At 42.8% G+C, this 21,799-nt stretch overlaps 2 protein-coding genes across 4 annotated transcripts in view; one reads left to right on the plus strand and one right to left on the minus strand.

Annotated features, from left to right (window-relative positions):
* Positions 1-2,092: 2,092 nt before the first annotated feature.
* On the minus strand, positions 2,093-9,744 carry GID8 (GID complex subunit 8 homolog). Its single transcript, XM_075108562.1, has 5 exons — positions 9,648-9,744; positions 8,310-8,439; positions 6,958-7,154; positions 6,271-6,468; positions 2,093-5,939 (listed from the first exon to the last, which is right to left on the minus strand). Exons 2-5 carry the CDS (start codon positions 8,425-8,427, stop codon positions 5,766-5,768), a joined length of 687 nt encoding a protein of 228 aa, XP_074964663.1. The 5' UTR covers positions 8,428-8,439; positions 9,648-9,744; the 3' UTR covers positions 2,093-5,765.
* A 6,133-nt stretch (positions 9,745-15,877) lies between these two features.
* Positions 15,878-21,799, plus strand: part of DIDO1 (death inducer-obliterator 1) — a 55,156-nt gene continuing 49,234 nt past the window's right edge. The window contains exon 1 of one of the 3 annotated variants that reach the window (XM_075108558.1): positions 15,878-16,013. The gene's annotated coding sequence lies outside the window, so the exon portion shown is untranslated. The remainder of the gene's footprint in view (positions 16,014-21,799) is intronic. The other 2 variants (XM_075108557.1, XM_075108559.1) reach the window with 2 other exon arrangements.

The raw sequence follows: 21,799 nt of genomic DNA on the forward strand, positions 1-21,799 counted from the left end.
TAGGCCTTAGAGAGTGAAATTGCAAAAGGCTCCTCACACACGACAGAGACAGCTCCAGAAGAGGAGGTCACCAGGGCTGACAAAAGCAAAAAAGAAAAAAAAAACCCAATCATAAAAATCATACTTTGTCCTTTGATTCAGCATTTCTTCCTCAGAGGAAAGAGATCTCCCCCAGAAGGCCTGTGGCACAGTCACACATGGCCGCATAGACCTGCTACCACCAGAGAAAACCAATACAACAATCTTTGGTACCAGTGAAAATGGAGAGGAACCACGTGTAGTGACCACAGAGCTTAGCCTTCATCCAGGCGTAGGCTTTGTGTCCCTTTATTTGGACAGGAAACTGGACACGAGAAACAATTTTTATTCACTCTGCTACTGTGCCCGTTTCCAGAAGAGGGAGCCAAGTCATGGTAAAATGCAGCCAAAAATCGGAACTATTGTTCAATAAGTTTCAGTAATTTTTTTCAAATAGTGCATACATTTGGAGTTCATTCGAGGCAGAAGGGGAGGTGAGTGCTGATGTACCTAAAGAAGTGAAATGCGTGTAGTAGGCTCAGAAAAGAACCGGAGAGGTCTTGGGCATGCTACAGCAATCACAGACGCAGAATACTTCCTAACCCACAGCCACGTGTGAGTTAATACAAGTCTCGCTGCTGTGGGATGCAAGCGCCTGCAACACAGACACTGCAGCTTAGCTACAAACTTACTAAAATTATGATTCAATCTGGAAATGAAGCAAGTCACACAAAGTTTTATTTGTTGTACTTTTCAGTTCCTCTCCTTCTACGGCTCAGCATCACCTCCTCAATGAATAACTTCTTTGACTAATTTGCTTCTCACCTAAGCAGCTAGTTTTACTGTCAAAAATAGCTACAGTTAAAAAAAAACAGCGTTTGAGTGTAACACCTATCACATGCACATAAATAAGTTTAAAAAGTAAAACCACAGACATTGTTCCTTTTCCGGCTGCATAATTTTCTAGAAGCAAACCTCCCACCGAGCCGATTAAATGGCAAATGGAGGTGCTGACTAAAGAAATAATCTTATGCAAGAACACAATCTCCTCTCGTTTTTCCTGTGTTCAGCTTAATCTGTCAAAAGATTAAACCAAACAAAAGATTATTGGGTTAATATTTGAGCTGACATTTACTATCGCTGAAGTTTATCCAGACAATGGTTGTATTATTTGAAGATTTTATAAAGTTAAGCACAGATCAAGACCAAATCCTGAAGGGGTGAGAAACAGGCGCACACATTCCATGAAGGACAATTGGTGCGTCCTGCAAGGACGCTCCAACGGTAGCCCGAAAGCTCCCTGCTACCCATGAGCAGTTTCGATACAACTTGCCCACAGCCTGAAGAAAATGCACGTGGTTTCTAATGCTAAATAATGCAACTTTGCAACATGCTGAAAAACGAGCCAATTATCAGAGAGGTTGACAAATAGAGACTGCTTTTAAGTGAACAGTAACCCCCGTGCAGAAGCTGATCCAGGCGGGTGCAAGGTAGCAGCACATTGCTGGAATCCTCATTTAACGCGAGGAGCGTGACAGGGACCGCGCAGGGCTTCCTGCGTCCGGGGTGCCCGGTCGCATCAATGTACAGCCCACCAGTACTCTGGCCCTTCTTGTCCTTATTATAATTATACGAAGGCAGGAGGGGAGAGGAAAAGAATAAAGTTTCTAGCACCTAGACGTGTCCACTGAGAAATACAAATCCTTTCGAGGGTGCTGCTCATAAGCTTTGCGTTTTGTCTCCACACAGCTGAGCACATAAAGCAAGCCAGCTGATGAGCAGGGCTGGGGACACGGTTGCTCACGCAACAGCTATAAACCCTACTCGTCCCCTTTCTGCAAGAACTCTATAGCAGAAGCAAACGCTGACCAGTGACGTTGCTTCTGGATGGAAGCGAGAGAGATCTACCGTGCAGGTCAGAACCCGTCTCAACTCACTGTAGCCTGAAGGCAAATTTAGGGCAAAACATGGCTCCATATCCTTTCATATCTCTGAGGAAAGTATCTCAAGGATGCTTTCAGCTGCTGGTGGCAGCAGGACGCCCCGTTACCCGTGAAGATACGACACACAGGGATCACGCTCCAACTCAATTTAATAAGCTTCGTAACGAACTTGGACAGAAAGTGGTTTGAAATAAGTCGAGCAACACTCATCTACTAGTCAAGAGTTTTTTTTAAGTAATGCTTTTCAGCTTATACTCAAGCATACAAAGCATAAATTTTACAAATTAAAAACACTAAAATCATCCTAGAATAATGTAATGGCTTCCCCTATATGTACAAGGAGCAGAAAGGAGACAGAAATCTTTCCAGGTAATTTCACACATCTTAAATGCTACGTAAGTGCTCTCCACATTCATTTTCATTTTTCTTTTAGTGTGGGTGGCAGGAGCTGAAAGTGTTTCAATGAAATCATCTTAGAGAGAGAGGTACTTCACCTGGTTTCAAGCTGTATGTTTGCCTCTTCAAAAAGTCTTGAGAGGAAATGCTTTACTTAAAATTCTGCTCTTAGTTTCTGTGCAGCAGCCTCTGTTTTTCCAGCTATATAAAATTAAACAGTTCGGTGAGTATTTCTCAGAAAGTACCACCAGTACTTTATCTTCATGGAAACCCGTTATCCCCCACCCTTCACAAACGACTCCATTGTACAACAGAAGCAACCACAGTTTAGCTTAGATTTGACAGACAGAAAAGAAACATGGTAACAGCGAAGCCGACAGTTATTAGGGAGGTGTGGGTTTTGGAAAAGGAGAGAGTTGTAGCCTAATCAAAACACACTCGATACACAGCCTTTCTGCAGAGGCATATAAGAGAAAATATTTTACAACCCAACTTCTTCATGTCCATAGCATTAATGAAAAAATCTTACTTGCTTTCAACAAAGGCAAGGCTGGGGGAGGAACGAGCGTAGTGTACCACGTTTAATTACCAGATTTGTTTGCCACCGTTGAGTTTGGAACAAATCTTCTTACAAAAGTTATTTTTGTATTGATCTAAATTAAGTGGAACAAAATAGGTCTTTTAACAGTAAAGCAAACCGATCAAAGTGGCATTTAATAACATTTGTTAAAGTGGTTATCTAACAAAAATGGGTTAACAAAGTCCCATTCATTAGTAGTCACCAAATAAGACATTTCTCATGCATATGACAAAAGTTCATTCGTGTACTGAGAGGTCTGTTTACTGTGTACAATATTTCCATAAATTATAATATGTTTCACAGCCCCTACCATTCAAGAATATTTCAAACAGATTATATATTATATTTGTATATGCAAACTATTTTATATACACTAATATAAAGATCCTTAGAAGTACCATTATCACTACCTTTACGCTTTCTCTAAAATGCATAGCTTTCCAATATTTTCTTGCAGTTACCAAAAACTTTACAGATTAAAGCTGCTTATCAATGTGGCATGTTCATAAAAACAAAGTGAAATATTTCTATACTAATTTTGTATTAAACCCCTTAAAAAACATGTTTATTTTTTAATGGAAAAAAAACAAGCTAGTGAAAATTCAAGTAGCCTATGCTCAATCGTTGCCCAAATACTATACGAAATTAACGTAGCATTCTAGAAGTACAGTGAACTTCTCGACCAGGACTGTAATACTGCATTTCTCATGGAGAAAAATGCTAGTCATGCCACAAAAACGCACCACTTTCCACTTCATCCGGGAGAAGCTTTAGATGAGATTTAACAACACAAGTGTCAGAACAGAGGAAAAGCTGATCAGTTATATGTGAAGAAATTAGAGCTATTCCAGTTTTGTTTCTGCAGTTTGTTATTAAACAAAGTTACATTAACCATACAGTTTCTCACAAACTAAAAGTTATACATCGTTTTCAGACATCAGCCGACTGGAAAAAGAAGAAAAAATTAACAAGAAAAACAAAACAACAGAAAAAGACCCAAAACCAAACAAAAAATTACAACCCACAACTGTTAAAAGTTTGGTTTTAGAATAACCAGCCTGGGTGAAGGAAAGCCAGACCGCTGTTGTAGTCAGGGGGCTACTGATAACTTGTTATGTATAAACTTGAAGACCTCCATACCACAAATGCCTCAAAGTGGAGAACAGAACAATCAGTAATAAATGAGAACAAATCATTTCATTATATCCATCATCTAGCTTAACCTTGGCGCTCTGCATCTCTAACAGCTGCTCAACAAACAACGGTTTCCCCCCACAAAAAATAGCTACACAAGTAAACAGTGTTCACAGTAATGCAATCAGTAACAGGTTTTGTTAGTTTCCGTAAGTCAGGTGTATCTGCAAAGCTTTATACAGTTTAATGCGTAAGTATTCCAGTAAAATTAAGTGAAAACTAAGTTTCATTCTACAGGGTAATATCTACCATACAAGACTAGATTATGTACAGTATGGGACCGGTGTGACAACTGCCAGTGTCTCATGATGTTAAGCTATTTCACCCATCAGCTTGGTCTTTGTCCAGCAAACCTGTAATAACTTGATATACGGACCTAAAAACCTAGAGGTCGATTTGGCAAGATTAGTGCTTACTCCCACTGGCTACATACCAGTGTACAGTGCTGCAAAACTGAGTCGACCAGAACATCCCATACCCAGAAGATTACAATTTTTTGACTTGAAAGTCTGGACTTCACATGTAGAACATTTAACCTATAACCCTACCTGGAGTGAGGACAGCCAGTAAACAAATACAGGTGAAGATGAACTACATCTCTTCAGAAAGGTATGGAAGAATTGAGAAAATGGAAATTTCTGGGTTTAGACAGCCCGGCTCTGCTCAGCTCAGGGCATAAAAACAGCCCAAGTAGACTCTAAAATTACAGTTATTATTCAGCAAGCATAAAGGCAGATCCTGCACAAGATGATGTATCAGAGGCTTCAACAAGTATCTCTCCCCCCCCACTAAATTTCCTAACACAAGCATGTCTTTCAGCTTACAAACATCCAACAGCCTTCAAAACCTCGGTAGAATCACTGCAGAGTCTACAGCTGCAAGTTCAATACAGGGGGGAAAGGCCCCGTTACAAAACCCCTCAAATGCCTCTGGGGGCCATTTTGGTCATTCCTGAAAATTAAGGAAAATAAAAAACAAAACGAAACTTATTTCCAGCAATACTCCTCCTGAAAAGATGGGTCACTGATCTGTTATGAACATAGCTCTCACCATATAAAGCACCAAAAAGTCAGAAACAAGAAAGCAAAAAAAAGTCCTTAAATTATGATTTACAAGTTTGTACACTATTTCCTAAGCAAAAGGGTGACCTTACTGCAAAGTTTATAGATGAAAACTTGACCGGTTACTTTTAAGGGGAATGTATATCTGGCTATAACTTAAAGGTAGAAAATATTCACTGTTCTATATACACATTTCAAACAGGAGACAGTTAAACTTAACTGAATAGTTGCCAATATAACTCCGTATTAACTCACTGGCCACTAAACTAGGCATCAGTAGCCAATTAGAAAGCTTGAGCTCTGTACTTTTAAAAATGCTATTTTTCCTGTCTTGTTTAATTGTTTTTTAAAAATGAATTATAGTGCATAGCCTAAGTCAGACTTTCAAAGAGATACAGCGCCTTTCAATGCAGTTTTTGCAGCATTTAAAAGGGACTTTTCTCCCTTCAAATTAGATGTTCATTGAAAAATCTGAATTGAGTGCTGTACTGTAGTAAAAATATTTCAGTCACAGACTGATATAAATGTATACTGTGCAGTACTAAGATTGTTTGATGTCCATCTGCACACATTTTACTTGGGTTCTTCAATCGTCCCCTTGCTGAGGTCTGTCATTTTGGGATATTTCACTTTCTTCTGGTCCAGCTCATTCTGAGCCCACAGTAGTAGTTTCAGTAATTTTGCCAACTTGGGTGTTGATTCACGATTTTCATAATCTAGAACAGCTTGATTAACCTCACTCCATACCTGGAAAAGAAACACTGGAGTTCAGTAATAGTTTTCCTACTATTAACACTGCTAATGTCACACAGACATTGAAAAGATCACACCTAGTGCGCCAATTCCTCAGAACATGGTCAGGACAAAGCTCCATAAACTACAAGACTGGAGGAAACAGGGAAGAGAGCCAAGTAGTTGAACACATTAACACCATTTTTTTTTTTTGAATCTTGCTTCAGATACTCCTGTTCTTTTGCATACCACCATATACTTTTTTTCTAAACATTTAAAAAATATTTGGGTACCATTTTCACCACATATGAATACACGACATCAATTTCCTTTGAGAAAGCACTACCTTTTGTCGCTGCATCATGTTAAGCAAGTCTCCAAATGGTGATTCTTCGGGATTATCAAAGGCAAGCAAAGCCAGCGTACGCTCCATTTCCGTCAGGCATTCCCTGCTCTCCTCGCCTTGTTCTGCTAATTGGGTCTGAGCAAATTCCAGAGCTGCTTCTGTCTCACGCTGCCGAATCAGTTCAATCAAATGCTGCTGCTACATACAAAAGACACAGCAATATTAGCTAAACAAATTAGCAAATCTTCAGTATTCCCAGACTGTAATCTTCAGACATTAGTGCGTAATTTGAGACAAACACTAATCCATAATTTGACAGTTTGAGGTCAATTCTTCTCAATGGGTGAGACAAGGAACAGCAGACTTGTCTACAAAATCTACTGAAAAAGGTAACCCGATGCTTTTGCGTAACGGTTTCTGAAAAGATGTGTTACTGAAGGAACCACTAGAAATTCAGACCACAGGCCACTGCTGCTGTTCTAAGTTTTCACATGACTAGTTGTATATGACCGTTCCTGCACCATGCTACAAAGTTTCCAGTTGCTACAAAATGATGCCAAGATCAAACACTTGAAGTTGCATCCATGTTCAGTCACAAACCTCCCACCATACTTGTAAAATCTGCACTGCTTTTTCAGCCCCTCAGCAACCTCTAAAACAAAGGAAAAGCTTGCCACCTGTCCTTACCTGCAAATGAAAGTAAAGGTATCTGTTTGTATCCAACAATTCTGGATGGAGGCTGTTTATTAACGCAATGGCTTCTTGAATCTGTCCTTTCAATATCATTTCTCGAATTTTTATTCTTTCATCGAGAGTCTCTAAATCAACACTGGGTTCAATCCCAGACTCCATTCGAAACTTCTCTGCTGCTTCTTTAAAGCCCTCTGAAATAGAAACATTTTACTTATAAAATATATTTTATGAAACACTTCAAACAGAAAAAAAATAATCAGCCTAAGATTTGAGTGTTGCTTGTGCATTTTGGCAGTTTAAAGATTAAGTCTGAACTTCTGAAAAATTCTTATCTATTTAAATAGGTGTTTATCCAACAGGCATCTAACAGTACATGCTATATTCATTCTTAACTGAAGTGCCCTCATTCTCTAAGGATGCCTGCAACTCAGAGTCTGACACACCTCTTAACCTCAAAGCTTGTTTTATACTTAGAGCAGTGTACTTAGTACAAAATGGGATTTTCAAAACCACATTTTCAAAATTTGGGTGGTTTTGCTTCTCCCTCCAGCCCCCAAATCCGTTTACACACACCCAGCAGTTTTACTGAGAAGAAACAGAAAATGAATTTTTCTTTCTCGTACTATTTATAAGTTGTAACATTTTAAATCCTAAATCATTCTTCCATACACGCAAAAATGATTTATGTCATGAAGATGCTCTTCCTTTATCCCAGAGGCTTCACCTACACACCAATGTAAACAGGGGTGTAGATCGGATACAGGTGCCTCCGCCCTAGTCTAGCTTCCTGTGATGGTATGCACCATAATTACTAGGGACAATTTCGAAGGGATTTTGATTGTTCTAAGTATTAAGTTAGGCTATATGCTGAAGGGGTTAATATTTTTGGTCTCAAACTATGTTGATGACAGTGCCCTTTTAAAGTTTGTCTTTCTAGCCAGTCAAAACTCGCTGCAGTAGTTGTTCTGTGCAGCTTTCAGAGTACCATTTAACAACGGCAACGTATCTTGAACTCTGTTTTAATGGCACAAAAAAGGACATCTGAAAGAACCAGGTCGTCTGTGTTAACAGCATTTCAGAAAATACTTTATTTTCTGTACCTTTTAGCAGAAGAGTTAAGGTTAATAAACGTCCCTTCTACTGCACCATAACTGCTCAGTCTCTGAATCTGCCAGTTTCCACTTAAGAGCAGTTGTACATTGTTAAGAGAAGCCAATAACGATCACTGAATATTTAAAGCCCTCAATTTCACTCCATCTAGTAGCATATTCTAGCCAAAACTGTCTGTCTTGGTAAAATAAGCGACACATATTTAAGAGCCTCCCAACATTACTACCCATTTTTACCTGTAACAAGGTAGTTCATGATAAGGCGGTTCATGTCTGCTCTCTGGATATGCAAGTTATTAAGTTTTTCCATCCATTCATCTTTCGTGATTTCATCAGGTTTTTCTGCATAACTCATCCTGGACTCTTACTACAAGATAAGAAAAGCATTTCATTTAACACGATCAAAAAGACATATGTTTAATGTGCATAAGCACTGTGTCACTACCATCTTTATATCTTCTTCATGAGATCTTTTAAATTAACAGTCCAAAAGAGACCCTTTCATCTCAAACCACAATTTTACGTTTTTCTCCTCCTTGTTCCTGCACTCTTTCACATCTACCAGTCTCAAAGGCTGCTTTCATCAATCGTCAGAATAAAATATTCAAGTACCACCTTCTTGTACTTACTCTTAAATCCACCCCAAACAAACCTTGTTTACAAGCGACACAGGACACACAGCATCACAGTGTGAAACAAGTGAATCGAGGAGTCTGACAGACAGCCAGAAAAACTGTAATAAACCTTTAAAGCAAAGCCTACATAAGAAACATTTGCTTTAGAGTTTCCACCAAAACTTAGACAGACCAGCTACATATATTGCATAGCTACAAAACCGTACATGATACGTTATCCGATGTAGAACCAAAAGGCTTACACTAGCTTAGCTTTGCTGTCCCCAGAAGTACTACTGTCAACACTACTAAAACGTTATCTCCTAGGATTTTTCTCGGCTATATTTTTTTTTCAGACTTGGAAGCAAAGCGCGTTGCTAAAACTTAAGCCGGCATTTAATCATTTCTACCTTCAAGCCACGACCGCAGGGGCAACGAAAGGGGGAGGAGACGGCAACAACAACAGCAACAGGCGCCGCCACCCCTCTCGGGCAGGCACGAGCGGCAGCCCGCCGCCTCGCCACCGGCCCACTTCCAACAGGTTTCTTCTAACTCTGACCTACCGCCAAAGCCACACGGACGGCGGGGAGGCCGGACAGCGGAGCGGGACCGGCCCAGGGCCGCTCGCGCCCCAACCCCGCGCTCTCGCCGCTCCCAACCAGGAGGCAGGGGAACAGGGCTCCCGCCGCAACGGGCTGCGCCGGCCCGAGACCCCGCCCGCCGAGGCACTCCGACCTTCCCCCGCCGCCGGCCCCGGCCCGCCGCGACGCTGCCCGCGGGCCGGCCCTCCCCGAGGCCCGGGCCGCCGAAGCGCTCGGCGCCGCTCGGCACAGGCCCAGCGCCCCCCCCCCCCCCCGCCGCCCGCAGCGGTGGAGAGCCGGCCGCCCTGCCGGGTCGCGGGAAGAGCCCCGCCGGCCCCCAGTCCCCGAGGGAAGGCGCAGGCCCCCGGGCGCCATCTTACCGAGCGCGCGGCCGTGCCGGCTCCGACGCAGGAACGCAGGCCCCTCCACCGCCTCCGCCAGGCCGCGGCCGCCCGATCTCGCGAGAGCCCTCCGCTCGGCCAATCAGCGCCCGGAGAGGGGCGAGAACACGCAACCATAGAGTCGGCCCTCGGGACAGAGCGTATGTCTGCCCCTGGAGATATGTCACTCCGGCGGGGTGTCGGTACCATAGAGACGGCCCGGGTTGGGGGCGCCTTGGAGGTTGGGCCCGATCTTGGCGGGCCGCACGAAAAGATGGCCGCTGCGCCGCCTCTGGGGCAGCAGCGCTCAGCTGGGCGCCGAGCGGGGCCGAGGGCTGGGTCTCGTCCCTTCCCCGTCTCTCCCTCGGCGCCGCTTTGGCCGCAAGGCCTGCGCTGGCTCCGCCATGGTGCCGCCGTCTCGGCCAGGAGCTCCCGCAGCTCTGCGGCTCCTCTCCCTCCCTGACGCTGTGTTAACGGCTGAGGTGACAGCAATGGCGCTCCTTGGGAGAGGGACGCCAGCCCTGGCGGTGACAGCCGAAGTGGGAGTTGGCTGATGGTCGCCGCTCCGGTGCGGCGTGTGCAGCCACCGCGGTGCGAGGGTGTGACCGCTCCCGCACGGCCGTAGCGGGGTGCACAGCGGCAGCCGCGTCCGCGAGCTGTGCTCGGCGAGGGTCGGCCGTTCGCGGCCCCACTGCTGCCCACAGAGCTGGCCCGGCCGTGCCGCCGGGATAACGAAGGGGGGAAGCGTCTGCGGTAGGGCACAGCGCGGTGTATTCATGTACAGTTCCACCAGTTCCCACCTCTGTCGATACCTGGGCTGTGAACGGCTGGGGCTTAGGGCTCTGATCTGTGATCTCTGTCAAAATTTGTATCGGCTGCTGAGGAGGGTTAATAAACTCACCGTGACTAGATCCAGTGGGGGGTGTGAGTCAAAGCGCTCTGCAGAAAAGCCAAGCCGAGACTTCAATTTGTATATTCAAATGGAGAGCGGGCTTCACAGGTACTTCTATGGGTGAAATGCTGCTCAGAAAAATGTAATTTCACTTACACAGACTGGGAACATGGATACAATTACTGATTTTGCACTCTTGTTGTAACTGCAATAAAGCTCAGCCTTCAAAACTCACTTTCATTACAAATGTCTCTATGTTGAAACTGAGAAAATCTACAGTGTAATCAATATTTTATTATTTTCACTTACTTCCCCAAACAAACCTCCAAGTTTATAAACAACGCAGAGTTTTGGACAAAGAGCTTCCAATATTTAGTAGTACATCCCATTAGTTGTTAGCAACATGACGAAGAAAGCTACTGTGTGACAAGTGTTCCTATTGACTGGAGAGGGCTTTTCCTCAGGGTTTAATCTAAAAACTAATCCTAATGAATTTGACTAATTGAGAAACACCAGCGTTCAGGCTCTATTTCTGAACCGGCAGGCTTGTAAATCTCTCTCTGGTTTAGCTGTCCCGTCTGGTTCCTGTCAGCTCCTCCCCAAAAGGTGGAGTTTCTCAGGAGACGTCCATAAAGAGGCCGAGAGGGGGAAGGTGGCCCTCTCTCTGAGAGGGCTTCCTGGCTCTTCTGTGGAGGGAAGCGCTCCCCGAGCAGAGAGGAGGCAACAGAGTGTAGTTCATACCACAGTTGCTGGTTACAGGTAAAGAGTCGGTGTAATTGCTTTCTAATAAGTAGAATAATATATTAAATCAGTAAGCCAGGAATGGGTGAGCTGCAGTTTGGCCGCACGCTGACCACAGGTGTGGTGCTGACACCTGTTTTTTTCACAGGTTGGGATGTTCAACCAACCGCAACAGAAATTTCCCTTTACCCCTTTATTGTCCCTGAGCTAAAGAAAAGTAAAAATGGATTAAAAGTGCAGCCCCTGAGTTGTGGTTTTCCTTGTCATGATAAATAGTTTGGATTTGTTTGGGGTTTTTTAAAGTATTTTTAGGGGTTGACATTTTTTCTAACTGTAATGCTAAGAAGTTTGTAATCTTCCTGTGCAGAATATTACAGCCTGCTGCATTCCCCTCCCTTTTTCTTTCATGTGCTTTCCCTAGCTCTTTGAAGTTTCTGGTAACGTCAAACCTTCTTTGAAACTGAGCTTTCATTTGAGAGAAGAGCTTTTATAACCACTTTAGTTGCAACAAACACACTTTGAGTGTTACGATTGAAGAGTTTTCTTACTGAGTCTGAAAAAAAAGTGACTTTCTAATGCATTAATTGTTTTTATTTGATAATAATACAAAGTAGTACTACTTGTAGTGACACATTTTTTGATGGCATTAGCCCCACGTGATAAAATCTGAAGTATATAAAAAAGTTCTAAAACTATTCTTTATCTTGATGCAGGCCTTTTCCCCCACTAGTATTCTGGGTGCAATGAATGCTCTGCATGTTTGGGGTTTGAGCAGAGTCTTGAGTAACAGATGACACGTATTTTATACTAACTCCTGATACAAATCTGCCTAGTCACCTTCTGTACTCCCATTTTTAACTTTTATCTCCCCGAATAAAACATTTAATCATCCCACATGTAATACCTGCTGCTGTCTTTAGTGAAGAGAAACACTTATGTTCCCTGGGCTTCATAGCCTGGAATACTCAAGGATTTGGAAAGAGCAAACTTGCATGGCTTTTCTTTGTTAAAACTCTCAGAATTAGGAAGGGAGTAGGAAGACACAATGCTGTGCAGCAATTCAGGGCAAAAGCTTCCTACGTCATTCCTTCTTTTCCTAGCACTAGAGCCTAACTTCTGTTAAAAACCCTCACATTGTCTCCAAAGTTGGAATGAAACCTTTCACTTATTACTCAGGAAAAACCTTGCAGGACACTTCTGTGACTCTAAAGTTGGATTAAAAGGCACAGACACTACTTTGCTCTCAAGATACTATGTCGTGGCTTCAATCTGCCACAGTCCTACAAGAACCTTGCAGTACTAGCATGGAAAGCTGGATTTCTGGGCAAGGCTACAAAGTTGAGATTAAAAGAAACATATATTAACTGTAATTCAGTGCAGTTTATAGAATTTTTACACTAATTAGGATTTGATGAATCCTAATCTCAGAGAGGCATTTTGATGTCCGATATCTGGAGTTGAATGGATCCCAAACCAAAGTTGCTAATTCCTGGAGAAGTGTAAAAAAAAAAAAAAAAAAAGAAAAAAATCCCTGAAAAAAAGGTATATTTTGAGGGAGGAGGGGAGAAGGGGAGAGTTTACCTAGAACTGGTGAGGGGAATCTGTAAATTTCTGTCAGCTGGTAGGGAAGGGGATTGCTTTATTTATGTGAATATGATTAACCCTCAGTAAAGTATTTCTCTGTGTTCATCTATGCTTTATGTGAAATGAAGTATCAGGGGCCTTGGAGAATCAAGGACCCAGAAGACATACTACCTTGACACCTGACTTATCTATTTTGAGTGATGTGCTGAACCCCAAGGACAGAGGTCTTTTTTGACACACACACAAAAAAAATAGGTAAAGATGGAGCACAGACAACAGAAATTTGTTTCTTCTGACTTAAAATTATTAATTACCTGTTTAAAAAAAAAAAAACAAACAAAAAACCAAAAACAATGCTAGAGATGGAGGAGGGAAGAGAACTCATCCCTGCTCTTTTCATGGGTTAACTCTGTCTCTAGTTTTTACCTGGCTGCTGAAATTGGCTCACCAGCACATTCACTGAGGAAAAACTGAGAGAAGGGGTGAACGTAAAGTACTTTATTTAAGGGCTTTGCATCTTCAAATACTAGAAAAGGTTGCTGTCTTGGTGAAGGGAAAGGTGGGTGAGAGAGCAGAAGTGGAACCCCATCTCTGTGCAACACAAAGATGATGCCTTAGTACCTACCACAAGTAGTACTTTTATGGGTCACACCTAAGGACCTGTGAGACACTACAAATATGAGGCCAATTTGTAGATGCCCAAAGTTTAAAAAAGAATAATTAGGGAAACCCAATGGATAAACAAATAAAGATGCATCAGCTGCAGATGACAGTCTCGGTGTACTGACTGCTTAATAGCGGAAAAGGTTTTGGAAATTAGTGGAAAAAAGTTTTAAGGAGAGTAGTGCTAGGGGAATTTGTAGTTATCTCAGGATAAGCTTCTCTGGTGTTTAAGAAGAAGAGATAGATAAGGTGCTTATTAAACTGTTTTAGAAGCTGATTGACAGTCATTAATCTCTGCTAGGATTTCCCAGCAGTGTTTTCAGTTCAAACACTTTAGAAACTATCATCATGTTGTATGAGAGGAGGCCTAAACCGAAATAAAACTCCCATTATAAAGATCACCAGAAAAGCTCCTGCTTCCTGCCAGGACAGTGCAGATTCAGACCAGTAACCCAGGAGTAAATTTCCCAAATTAAAGGAAATTAGGCTCTAACAAGAAAAGCATTAGGATGGGAAGGGAATGAGGCAGGGAAAGAATAGAGGTGCTGATGTGCCATTTAAATGAAGGTGACACAGGTGTTCAGTCGGCAAAGGCAGATTCTCTGACCTGGGCTTTAAAACAAAGATGTAGGGGTGTTTGTGGATTGAAAGTGTAATGTGATGGTATTCACTGGGTGTGCACAGTGAACCAGTATTATGTTAGGATGGTGTAAGCCTGTTTCATGGCTGGATCCACTATTGCAGGCAACCCCTGTTCACTGTTGGTGTGCAATTCCTTGTTTTGCATGGTCCCTTTCCCTTGGTGTGCAATTCCTGGGTTTGAGCACTCCCAAGATGCTGATTTTGTCTATTAACAACATGTTATTAGCTTTTCCCAGGGCATAAATCACACTGCAGCTTGATCTACCAAATCATAAGGTATTTTCCCTTTATGTGCCTCTCATTTGTTGTACTCTGTAGCTGCAGAACAAAAATTAAACTTATGTTTGTCTTTCATTATGGTCTCTTGTACTTTTGCACAGGAATCTGTTGGGTTTTTTTTACCTCTCGGTGTTCCTGTGTGAAGTAAGTATTAATACTGCCCAGTTTTACAGGTGGAGAAAGAAGCAGACTCTGCTATCAGACAAAAAAGCTAATAGTTGCTTTTCCAACATCATCCTGAGCTTCTACCACCAGAATTCTTGTATACAGAATATAGGCTTCTAAAAGATGTAACGAAATTACTCGATAGAATCCTGTAATTCTATAGAATTAATGCTAAGTATGTTTTTATGTTTCCTCATGTTTTAATTCCTTAATCTGTCTTAGTAAATGCTGCACCTGTCTAGAACCCAACTGAAAACAATGTTGATAACATTGTGAGGAAAAATGTGCAGGACCAGGGTCAATCAAAGAGCCAAACTTCACACCTCCAACTGCCTAAAAGGCTTTTCAGGTGCCCAGGTCAGGAGTGTCTGCATGGAGGCTGCACACCTTGGATGTCCCATTGATTGTGAGATGTAGGTGTTCCAGGTTGCTAATATCAAAAGTGCTGACAGTAGGAACAAAACATGCAAATTGGAGTTAACTCTCCGTAACTATTTATAGCAGCTTGCATCCCAGAGAGATTTTTGAGTAGCCTAACCATTTTTAAAGGGTTTTTACTGGGAAGCCTCCATGCGGTGGATGAGTGAACGCTTCCCTTTCACAGCTCTCCATAACCTGGATGCAGAGGAAATTACTGCAGCAATTGCTCTTTGGTTTCCTAAACCAGATGGAGTAGAATAGGAAAAACAAAACCCTAATGGAATAAGCACAGGTGGGGAGTGCAGCTGATGTGAGCAGTTCGGTCTGCAAACAGCAGACAAGCTCCTCTTGCCATGTCAATCCTTTGACAAAGCAGTGCTTGTCCTGTGAGAGAAGTCACTGTAAGCGACACAGTATTTAGCAGTGATACTGTGCAGTTTTGCTCTGGGACTTGCAACCTCACAAATAATGAATAAAACTGCAGTTCCTGTGAGGTAAGATCACCCCGCATTTTTGATAAAAACGGGAGCAGGCGTTGTTGATCCCACAAAACTCCCCTGCAGAGGAAGCCCTGAAGGTGAGCCGGGCGACCCGCCTCCCGTTTTCCTCAGCGTGTGGCGGCCTCCAGCCGACGGCATGGGGGTTCCGCGGGCAGCCGCGCCGGTACGGCTGTGTGGGGAACGGCTCGGGCCGGAGGAGGACGGCGGAGCACCGCCTCACCGCGGGCGACCGGCCGGTACCGCGCCTTTCCCGCCCAGCGCCCCGCCGGGAGGCGGAGCCAACGGCCAGCCCAAGTCCTCCGCGAGCCGTGCGCAAAGGTAACGCTCTAGGCTTGCCGTTGGTCGCCCAGTCCGTCTCTATGGTAGCGGGGGAGGAGCGTCCCCGCCCAGCGCTCCGGAGCGGTTGCGAGGAGGAAATGGCGGCTGGGCTCGGCTGAGACCCGCGGCGGCGGCGGCGAGATCCCCGCACCCCTCCCCGCGGTGAGTGAGGGGGGGCAGCCGGAGAAGTACCGGGGCGGGAGGAGAAAGGGAGCGGGGCCGCCGTTGCGGCGGAGGGATCGCGGAAAAGGGGCGGCCGCCTCCTCCGGCCTGGACGCCTTTGGGCTCGACTAGAAAATGGAGGCGGGCGGGTGGTGCGGGTCGGGGCGGCCGGAGGGACCCCGGGGCAGCGGGCGGGGGGCCGGGCCGGGGCGGGCGGCGCGGCCTGTTTCCAGGGGACCGCCGGTGCGGCTGCAGGGCGCGGGCACGCCGGAGGCCTGGCCCCGTTCCAGAGGAGGTCGGCGACTCAATGCGGGGGCCCCGGAGGAAGCTCAGAGCCGCCGCCCCGTAAGCTCATACCGTGGTTGGGCCGGAGCGGAGAGGACGCCCTCCCCGGGCGGAGCGGAGCGGGCTAGAAGGCGGGCTCGTCCATGTTGGGGGGGGGAAGGAGAGGACGGTTGTGCTCGGAGGCGATCGACGTCATAACCAAGCTGACGCCGGCAAGCTTCTCCGTGACGTCACGACCGACTTTAACCGCCTTTCTCGCTCAGTCTCACCGTTGCCCTAGTACCAGAGGAGGGGTTCGCCGCCGCGGCCCCACGGGGGCTGGGTGCAGGGGTAGCGCCCTTGGTCGGGGCGGGCCTCGTCGCCGCTGGGGGCTCCAGAAACCCAGCCGAAAGCTCGTTCCGGGGCTGGGGCTCTTCGGAGGGTGGGATTAAAATTTAACTTGCCTCTGAGGTGACGTTTATTTTCTCTGGGAGATGCAGGTGATCTCCTTATTGGTGAGTTACACAAGAAGAGTTTAACTTTATCATGTTCTGGTGACTTTCTTTTGGGAAAAAGAGGAGGGGTTGGGTTTTTAGACAGTGGTAATTGTTGGCTGACTTTAAATATTCAGTAAATTCCCTGCCAATAACTATTCCCCATCCCTTGCACTAATGTACTTAAATACTGTCTCTTGGAGGTGGTAGTTCCGAGCTCTTTATTTGGCTTGCAAAAGCCATTATATGATGGTGACCAAATTTTCGTTCATACAGTTAAGTAGTTTTCAGTTTATGCCTCCAAGTGATAGCTACATTTTAGTAGCAGAATAAGAAAATCTTACCCTTTTAGCTTGTCATTTTTAACTTGGAAAGAACATTACTATCTCTTTAACGTGTTACAAGATGTATGTGTGTTACACTCTCCCTGCTGTTTGTATGCCAGTCATTCAAAACAGTGTAACATGCTGTTTTCCTTGCATGGGCTTTTATGTTTTCCTTCTAGGAACTTCAGGGAGACAAAAAATGCTGGTTCCTTTTATTTAACTCAAAAGGATGTATACATCATTCCTAATCTCCCTGGTTAATTTTTTTTTTCTTGGATAATCTGTGTGAAATTTTTTGCAGAAATAGTCCTTTTGAATACTTAGTCACCACAGCCTTAAGTAAATTATTTGGGAGCTGATATTCAACTATATTTTTCTTTATTTTATAAGGGCTTTTTCACTGTTTGCTTTTTTTGTCTGTCTTTTTTATACGGTTTTAAGTAGTAATTTTAATTGATTTAGCTTCAACTGTCTTTTAGCTACTTCTATAAACAAAATTTAGTAGCTATTCGAGCAATTTAATTGCTGGTCAATGAAAAATGATAATGTGTAGTTACTGTACAAGTATAGCATATACTGTGTTAATTGTAATAGATATTTTGGGTTCCGCTCCACTTTTATATATGTCAGCTGCTTGTTATCATTCTTTGACATTTGAAACTTTCTATAGGAATAAATATAGAAGTACACTCAAAATAGCTGTTCAGTTAGGCCTTACATTTTCTTCCTTTGATCGTTCCAGAAACGTATTGCACATAAAGGTATTTTAGTGCACTTTAGTGGAAGAATAAAGGCTCATGTTAGCTGCCAGCCTACTTTGAGACCGCATGACTCCAGTGATTTGCAAATTGAATAATTGTTGATTTCAAGACTAGCGGTTAAATAATGTTTTTTTTACAAAGTTTGTTGCTTTTTAAGGGCTATTTTAGTTTATTTCTATTGGTATGCAAATTAAGTTTTTGCTCTGCTGTGAATCTAACTACAAAATATTTATAGATTTTAAAACTGTTCAAATATCAAATAATACATGTAATTCACACAGTGCTTCAGAGGGTGCTTTTCATATAACTGAGATGTCTTTTGAGTTTAAAAAAAAAACCAGCCAAAACCCCCTGAAACTCCCCAAAGCAATGCTAATAGAATTGTATGAGTCCAGAATAGTAAATAAAACTGAATAAATATTTTTCAATGTCTTGTGGACTCATCAAAAAGCAGTGTTCGCTTTAATCCTGCTTCACTACTCAGATTTCCTTGCAGCAGATTGTTATTTGTTTCTTGTTTAAGTTGGTAATTGTCTTTATAGTTGTAACTTACAACTGTGGGATTTTAATTCTGTACAGCCTGAAACTTCAGCTACAAATGTTAAGTGGGGAGAGGAGGGGCAAGGATTATAGAGTCTAGGCTGAGAGTTTATAAGATTTAACTGATAAAGTGGAAGAAGGGACTGTACTCAGCAAGAGTAAGATCACGTGGCTTTCAGTTGACAGAAGCGGCAGTGTCTTTCTGCACTGGTTTTATTCTCTGGTGCACTTCTACCTAGCATCTCTCATAGTGCTACAGGAGATCTAAGGAGAGGACGTTAATGTAAGAAAGATTTATCTAGTTTGCACAAGAACTGGTTGCTTTTTTTGTGTGCTGTCAAGCCTCTTTCCTCACTAGGGGAATCTTAGTCAGCTGTGAGTTAACGCTTTGAGGGTTGTACTACTATTAAGGCTTTGTCTAATACAGCTTCTGAAATAAGTGAATACTTCACAGTTATTAATGGTGGTAGTCTCCAGAGCGTTGACAGACTTTGAGGTTAAGAAAAATCTTAAATTTCCAGTTAGGGGAGCTAAGACACAAACATTAAATGTGCATTATGTGTCTTCTCACAGTAAACCCTAACCAAAATTGGAAACTGAACTGTTTACTGCATTTTTAATAACATCATCAGTGTGCTGTAATTACTGTGTTTCACTAAATTCTGAAGGAGAAATTAATTTCTCTTTTACTTCATTTGATGAAGCCTTTTTGATGTAATAAGAATGAAAGTGATAGCTGGTTTCAGATGTGGTATTTTAGCTCACGTTTTACAAATGAAATAAGGGGGGGAAAGTGTGAAAACACAGGATTTCTTTCTTCAACAGCTGTGCTGATAAGGTCAACATTTATAATCCTACAGTTGTTTTGAGTCCATTTCTGTATACACAGTTCGACTAACAACAATAACTAGACATGCCAGAGGATACAGATAGTTTACAATGTAAAACTTCTTTTTTTCACATAGAATAGTTTAGGATGTGAAACTAGTTAATGTACTATTACGATCCAACTTGACAGAAAGCCCATACAGCTTTACTAGCTTGTGTAAAACTGTTTGAGAAGAGGGATTTTTAAGTATAGTGTAAGTATTCAAGCTGAAATTTGACAGTTGCAGAATTGAAATGTGGATGTTTAAAAATAAGCTGTGGGATGTTGAAGAGTTAAACTGTAGGGGTCCCAGACTTAGCCCAAATAACTGTTGCTGTTCAGTTAACAGCTGAGTGTTCCTAATAGCCATGATAAAGAAATAATTTCTTTAATCCTTCAGCAGAGGAATGTCAGACTGCGTAAATCCAAACCTTGTTTCCTGTGCAGTTGCTAAAAATGTATTTTCAGTGCTGCTGAAGAGGTCAAGTTCAGTAGCAAAAATTAAACGTTAGGCAAATAAATAATATGTATTTGTGAAATATTTTCATTCAAGGTGATGGAAGAGGAATGGTAGAGAGTATAAATGGTATATGAGTAATACCCAATACCAGTCAAAGTTTGTAACTGATATTTCTGTTGCCTAAGGACCACAGCTTGTAAAATTGGCTTGTACTGGGGCCTGTAGAAGGTTTCTTATACAGAGATGGTTATATTTGTTTTTTTAATCTAAGCTTTTGACCACAAAAAGCTGCCTTTTTTTTTCTTAATCTGTATAAAAGGGAAAGAGAAAAAAGCAGAGCTTTTCTGCACACAACTTCTCTTAATGAGCGCATCTATTTGATATCTCATTTTTGCTCATACTGTTCAAACCCTGAAAGCGGAAGTTATCCTGATGAAAAAATTCAATTTTATTTTGTTGTCTTTGGATAAATTTTGATTGTTAGGGCAGATATGGGATTAGCTTACTCAGAATGTAAATAAAGGCTTCAGAAGGTACTATAGGAGTAGAAAAAAAGCCAAAAATCAATCTATTTGGAAGCCAGTAGACTGTGTCTGCCTAGCCTTTTAAGCACCCATGAAGCTCTGGACTAGAAAATACCAATGGCATGTATATAATACTTCTGTGTTCTCTTAAAATCAGGTAATGTTTCCTCAAATGCAGAAAACACTAAATTGAATGTGAATTTTGTTTATCAGACACAATTATGGGCTTACAGGTTGGAGGATGTGCATGGTCGAAGTGCCTTCTGTTAAGGTTTGACCTTTACTAAAGTTCTGTCAGTGCAGTTGTCAGTTAGCAGTTCTTTCCCCAGCTACTAACAGCCAGAGCTGTGCTGGCAAAAGCTCCAATGTGTACACAAATATCTTGGAATCTGTTTGCTAATGTAAATTTTTCATTCAAGGATTTTTAGTGAACTTTCAAAGTCTTGCTTCCTCCTCAAACTGCCTCCCTACTTGGAAGGGCCCACGCTAGTGTGCTGTTAGAGCTTTGTTATTATGTGTGCAGCCACACTGATAAAACTCGGCTGCACCAGGATGGTGCACACCTGCTACTCCACCCTGCAAACAGAACGACTCATACAGGTAAAAGTACAGTTTTGCAGGTGTAATTACACCAATATGAGGCGTTTATGCCAGCACGGCTCTGTTCATTAGGGGTTGTACGCCTTCACGTTCCTGACTTGTGGAATTGTGACCGTGAATATCTGTAGTGTAGATATGAGGATAGTCTTGTCTGTTATTAAATAAAATCTCCATGTTTGCCAGATTTCTGATGGGCCTGCTGATAAACTGCCTTGAATGTTTCTATGAGAAATTGCTATTTAGCTGAATTTAGCTGTGGGAACTTCACTCTGGTTCAAAGAAGCACTTTTTGCTACTTACCCAGAACTTAACCAGAATAAAATACACTTGTAATACCTGGTGCTGTTCTCATTCTGCTGTGCTACCTACTGAGTGGTCCATCCCTTCTTTCCTTTCATTTGGTTTTTTTCCCGACTGTTCTGATCCTGTATGATGAATCTGAAATAAGAAATTTTTTTAAATGCTTTTTTGCTCGGGGAGATGATTTTTCTAGTCTGAAAGACATCAAAATAAACTTCAGCGTGTGCATTTTGCTTTGCATAAACCAGGGAACCACTTTATGCATTTTTGCTTGGAGTAATAATGTCATACTGTGGAGTCAGTCAGTGTCTTTTTTTGTCTAACTGCTACTGCGCACTAGTCTGCTGTGCGTGCATGGTAATGTGATTCTGTGCATGCACGTTAAATTCAACACTTCCAGGAGGTCCCGCATTCACTGCAAACGTGCAGGATTGCTGCCCTGCATGTGCGCAGTTATCCAGCATGTGAGGCAGTGGCCTTCTTATGAGGCTTACGTAAGGTAAGTGAGTAGCCTGACCGAAATCATGGGAAGGACAATGGTGTGTGTGTTTCAGACATATGGTAGAGAGGGATTTTAATAATGGGTGACTAAAGGCATTTAATTTCTAAATTTCTAAAGGTTCATTTCTTTATGATTATAAGTACAGAG

Source organism: Phalacrocorax aristotelis, chromosome 13, assembly GCF_949628215.1.
Source record: "Phalacrocorax aristotelis chromosome 13, bGulAri2.1, whole genome shotgun sequence".
Classification (NCBI taxonomy): domain Eukaryota; kingdom Metazoa; phylum Chordata; class Aves; order Suliformes; family Phalacrocoracidae; genus Phalacrocorax; species Phalacrocorax aristotelis.

Bases quoted from the DNA above. Each gene is read 5' to 3' on its own strand.
- GID8 (XM_075108562.1), bottom strand. From the start codon at position 8,427: ATGAGTTATGCAGAAAAACCTGATGAAATCACGAAAGATGAATGGATG. The intron at 6,469-6,957 runs GTAAGGACAGGT...TTTTGTATGTAG, and splicing joins ACCTTTACTTTCATTTGCAG to CAGCAGCATTTGATTGAACT. The intron at 5,940-6,270 runs GTAGTGCTTTCT...TTTCTTTTCCAG, and splicing joins ACATGATGCAGCGACAAAAG to GTATGGAGTGAGGTTAATCA.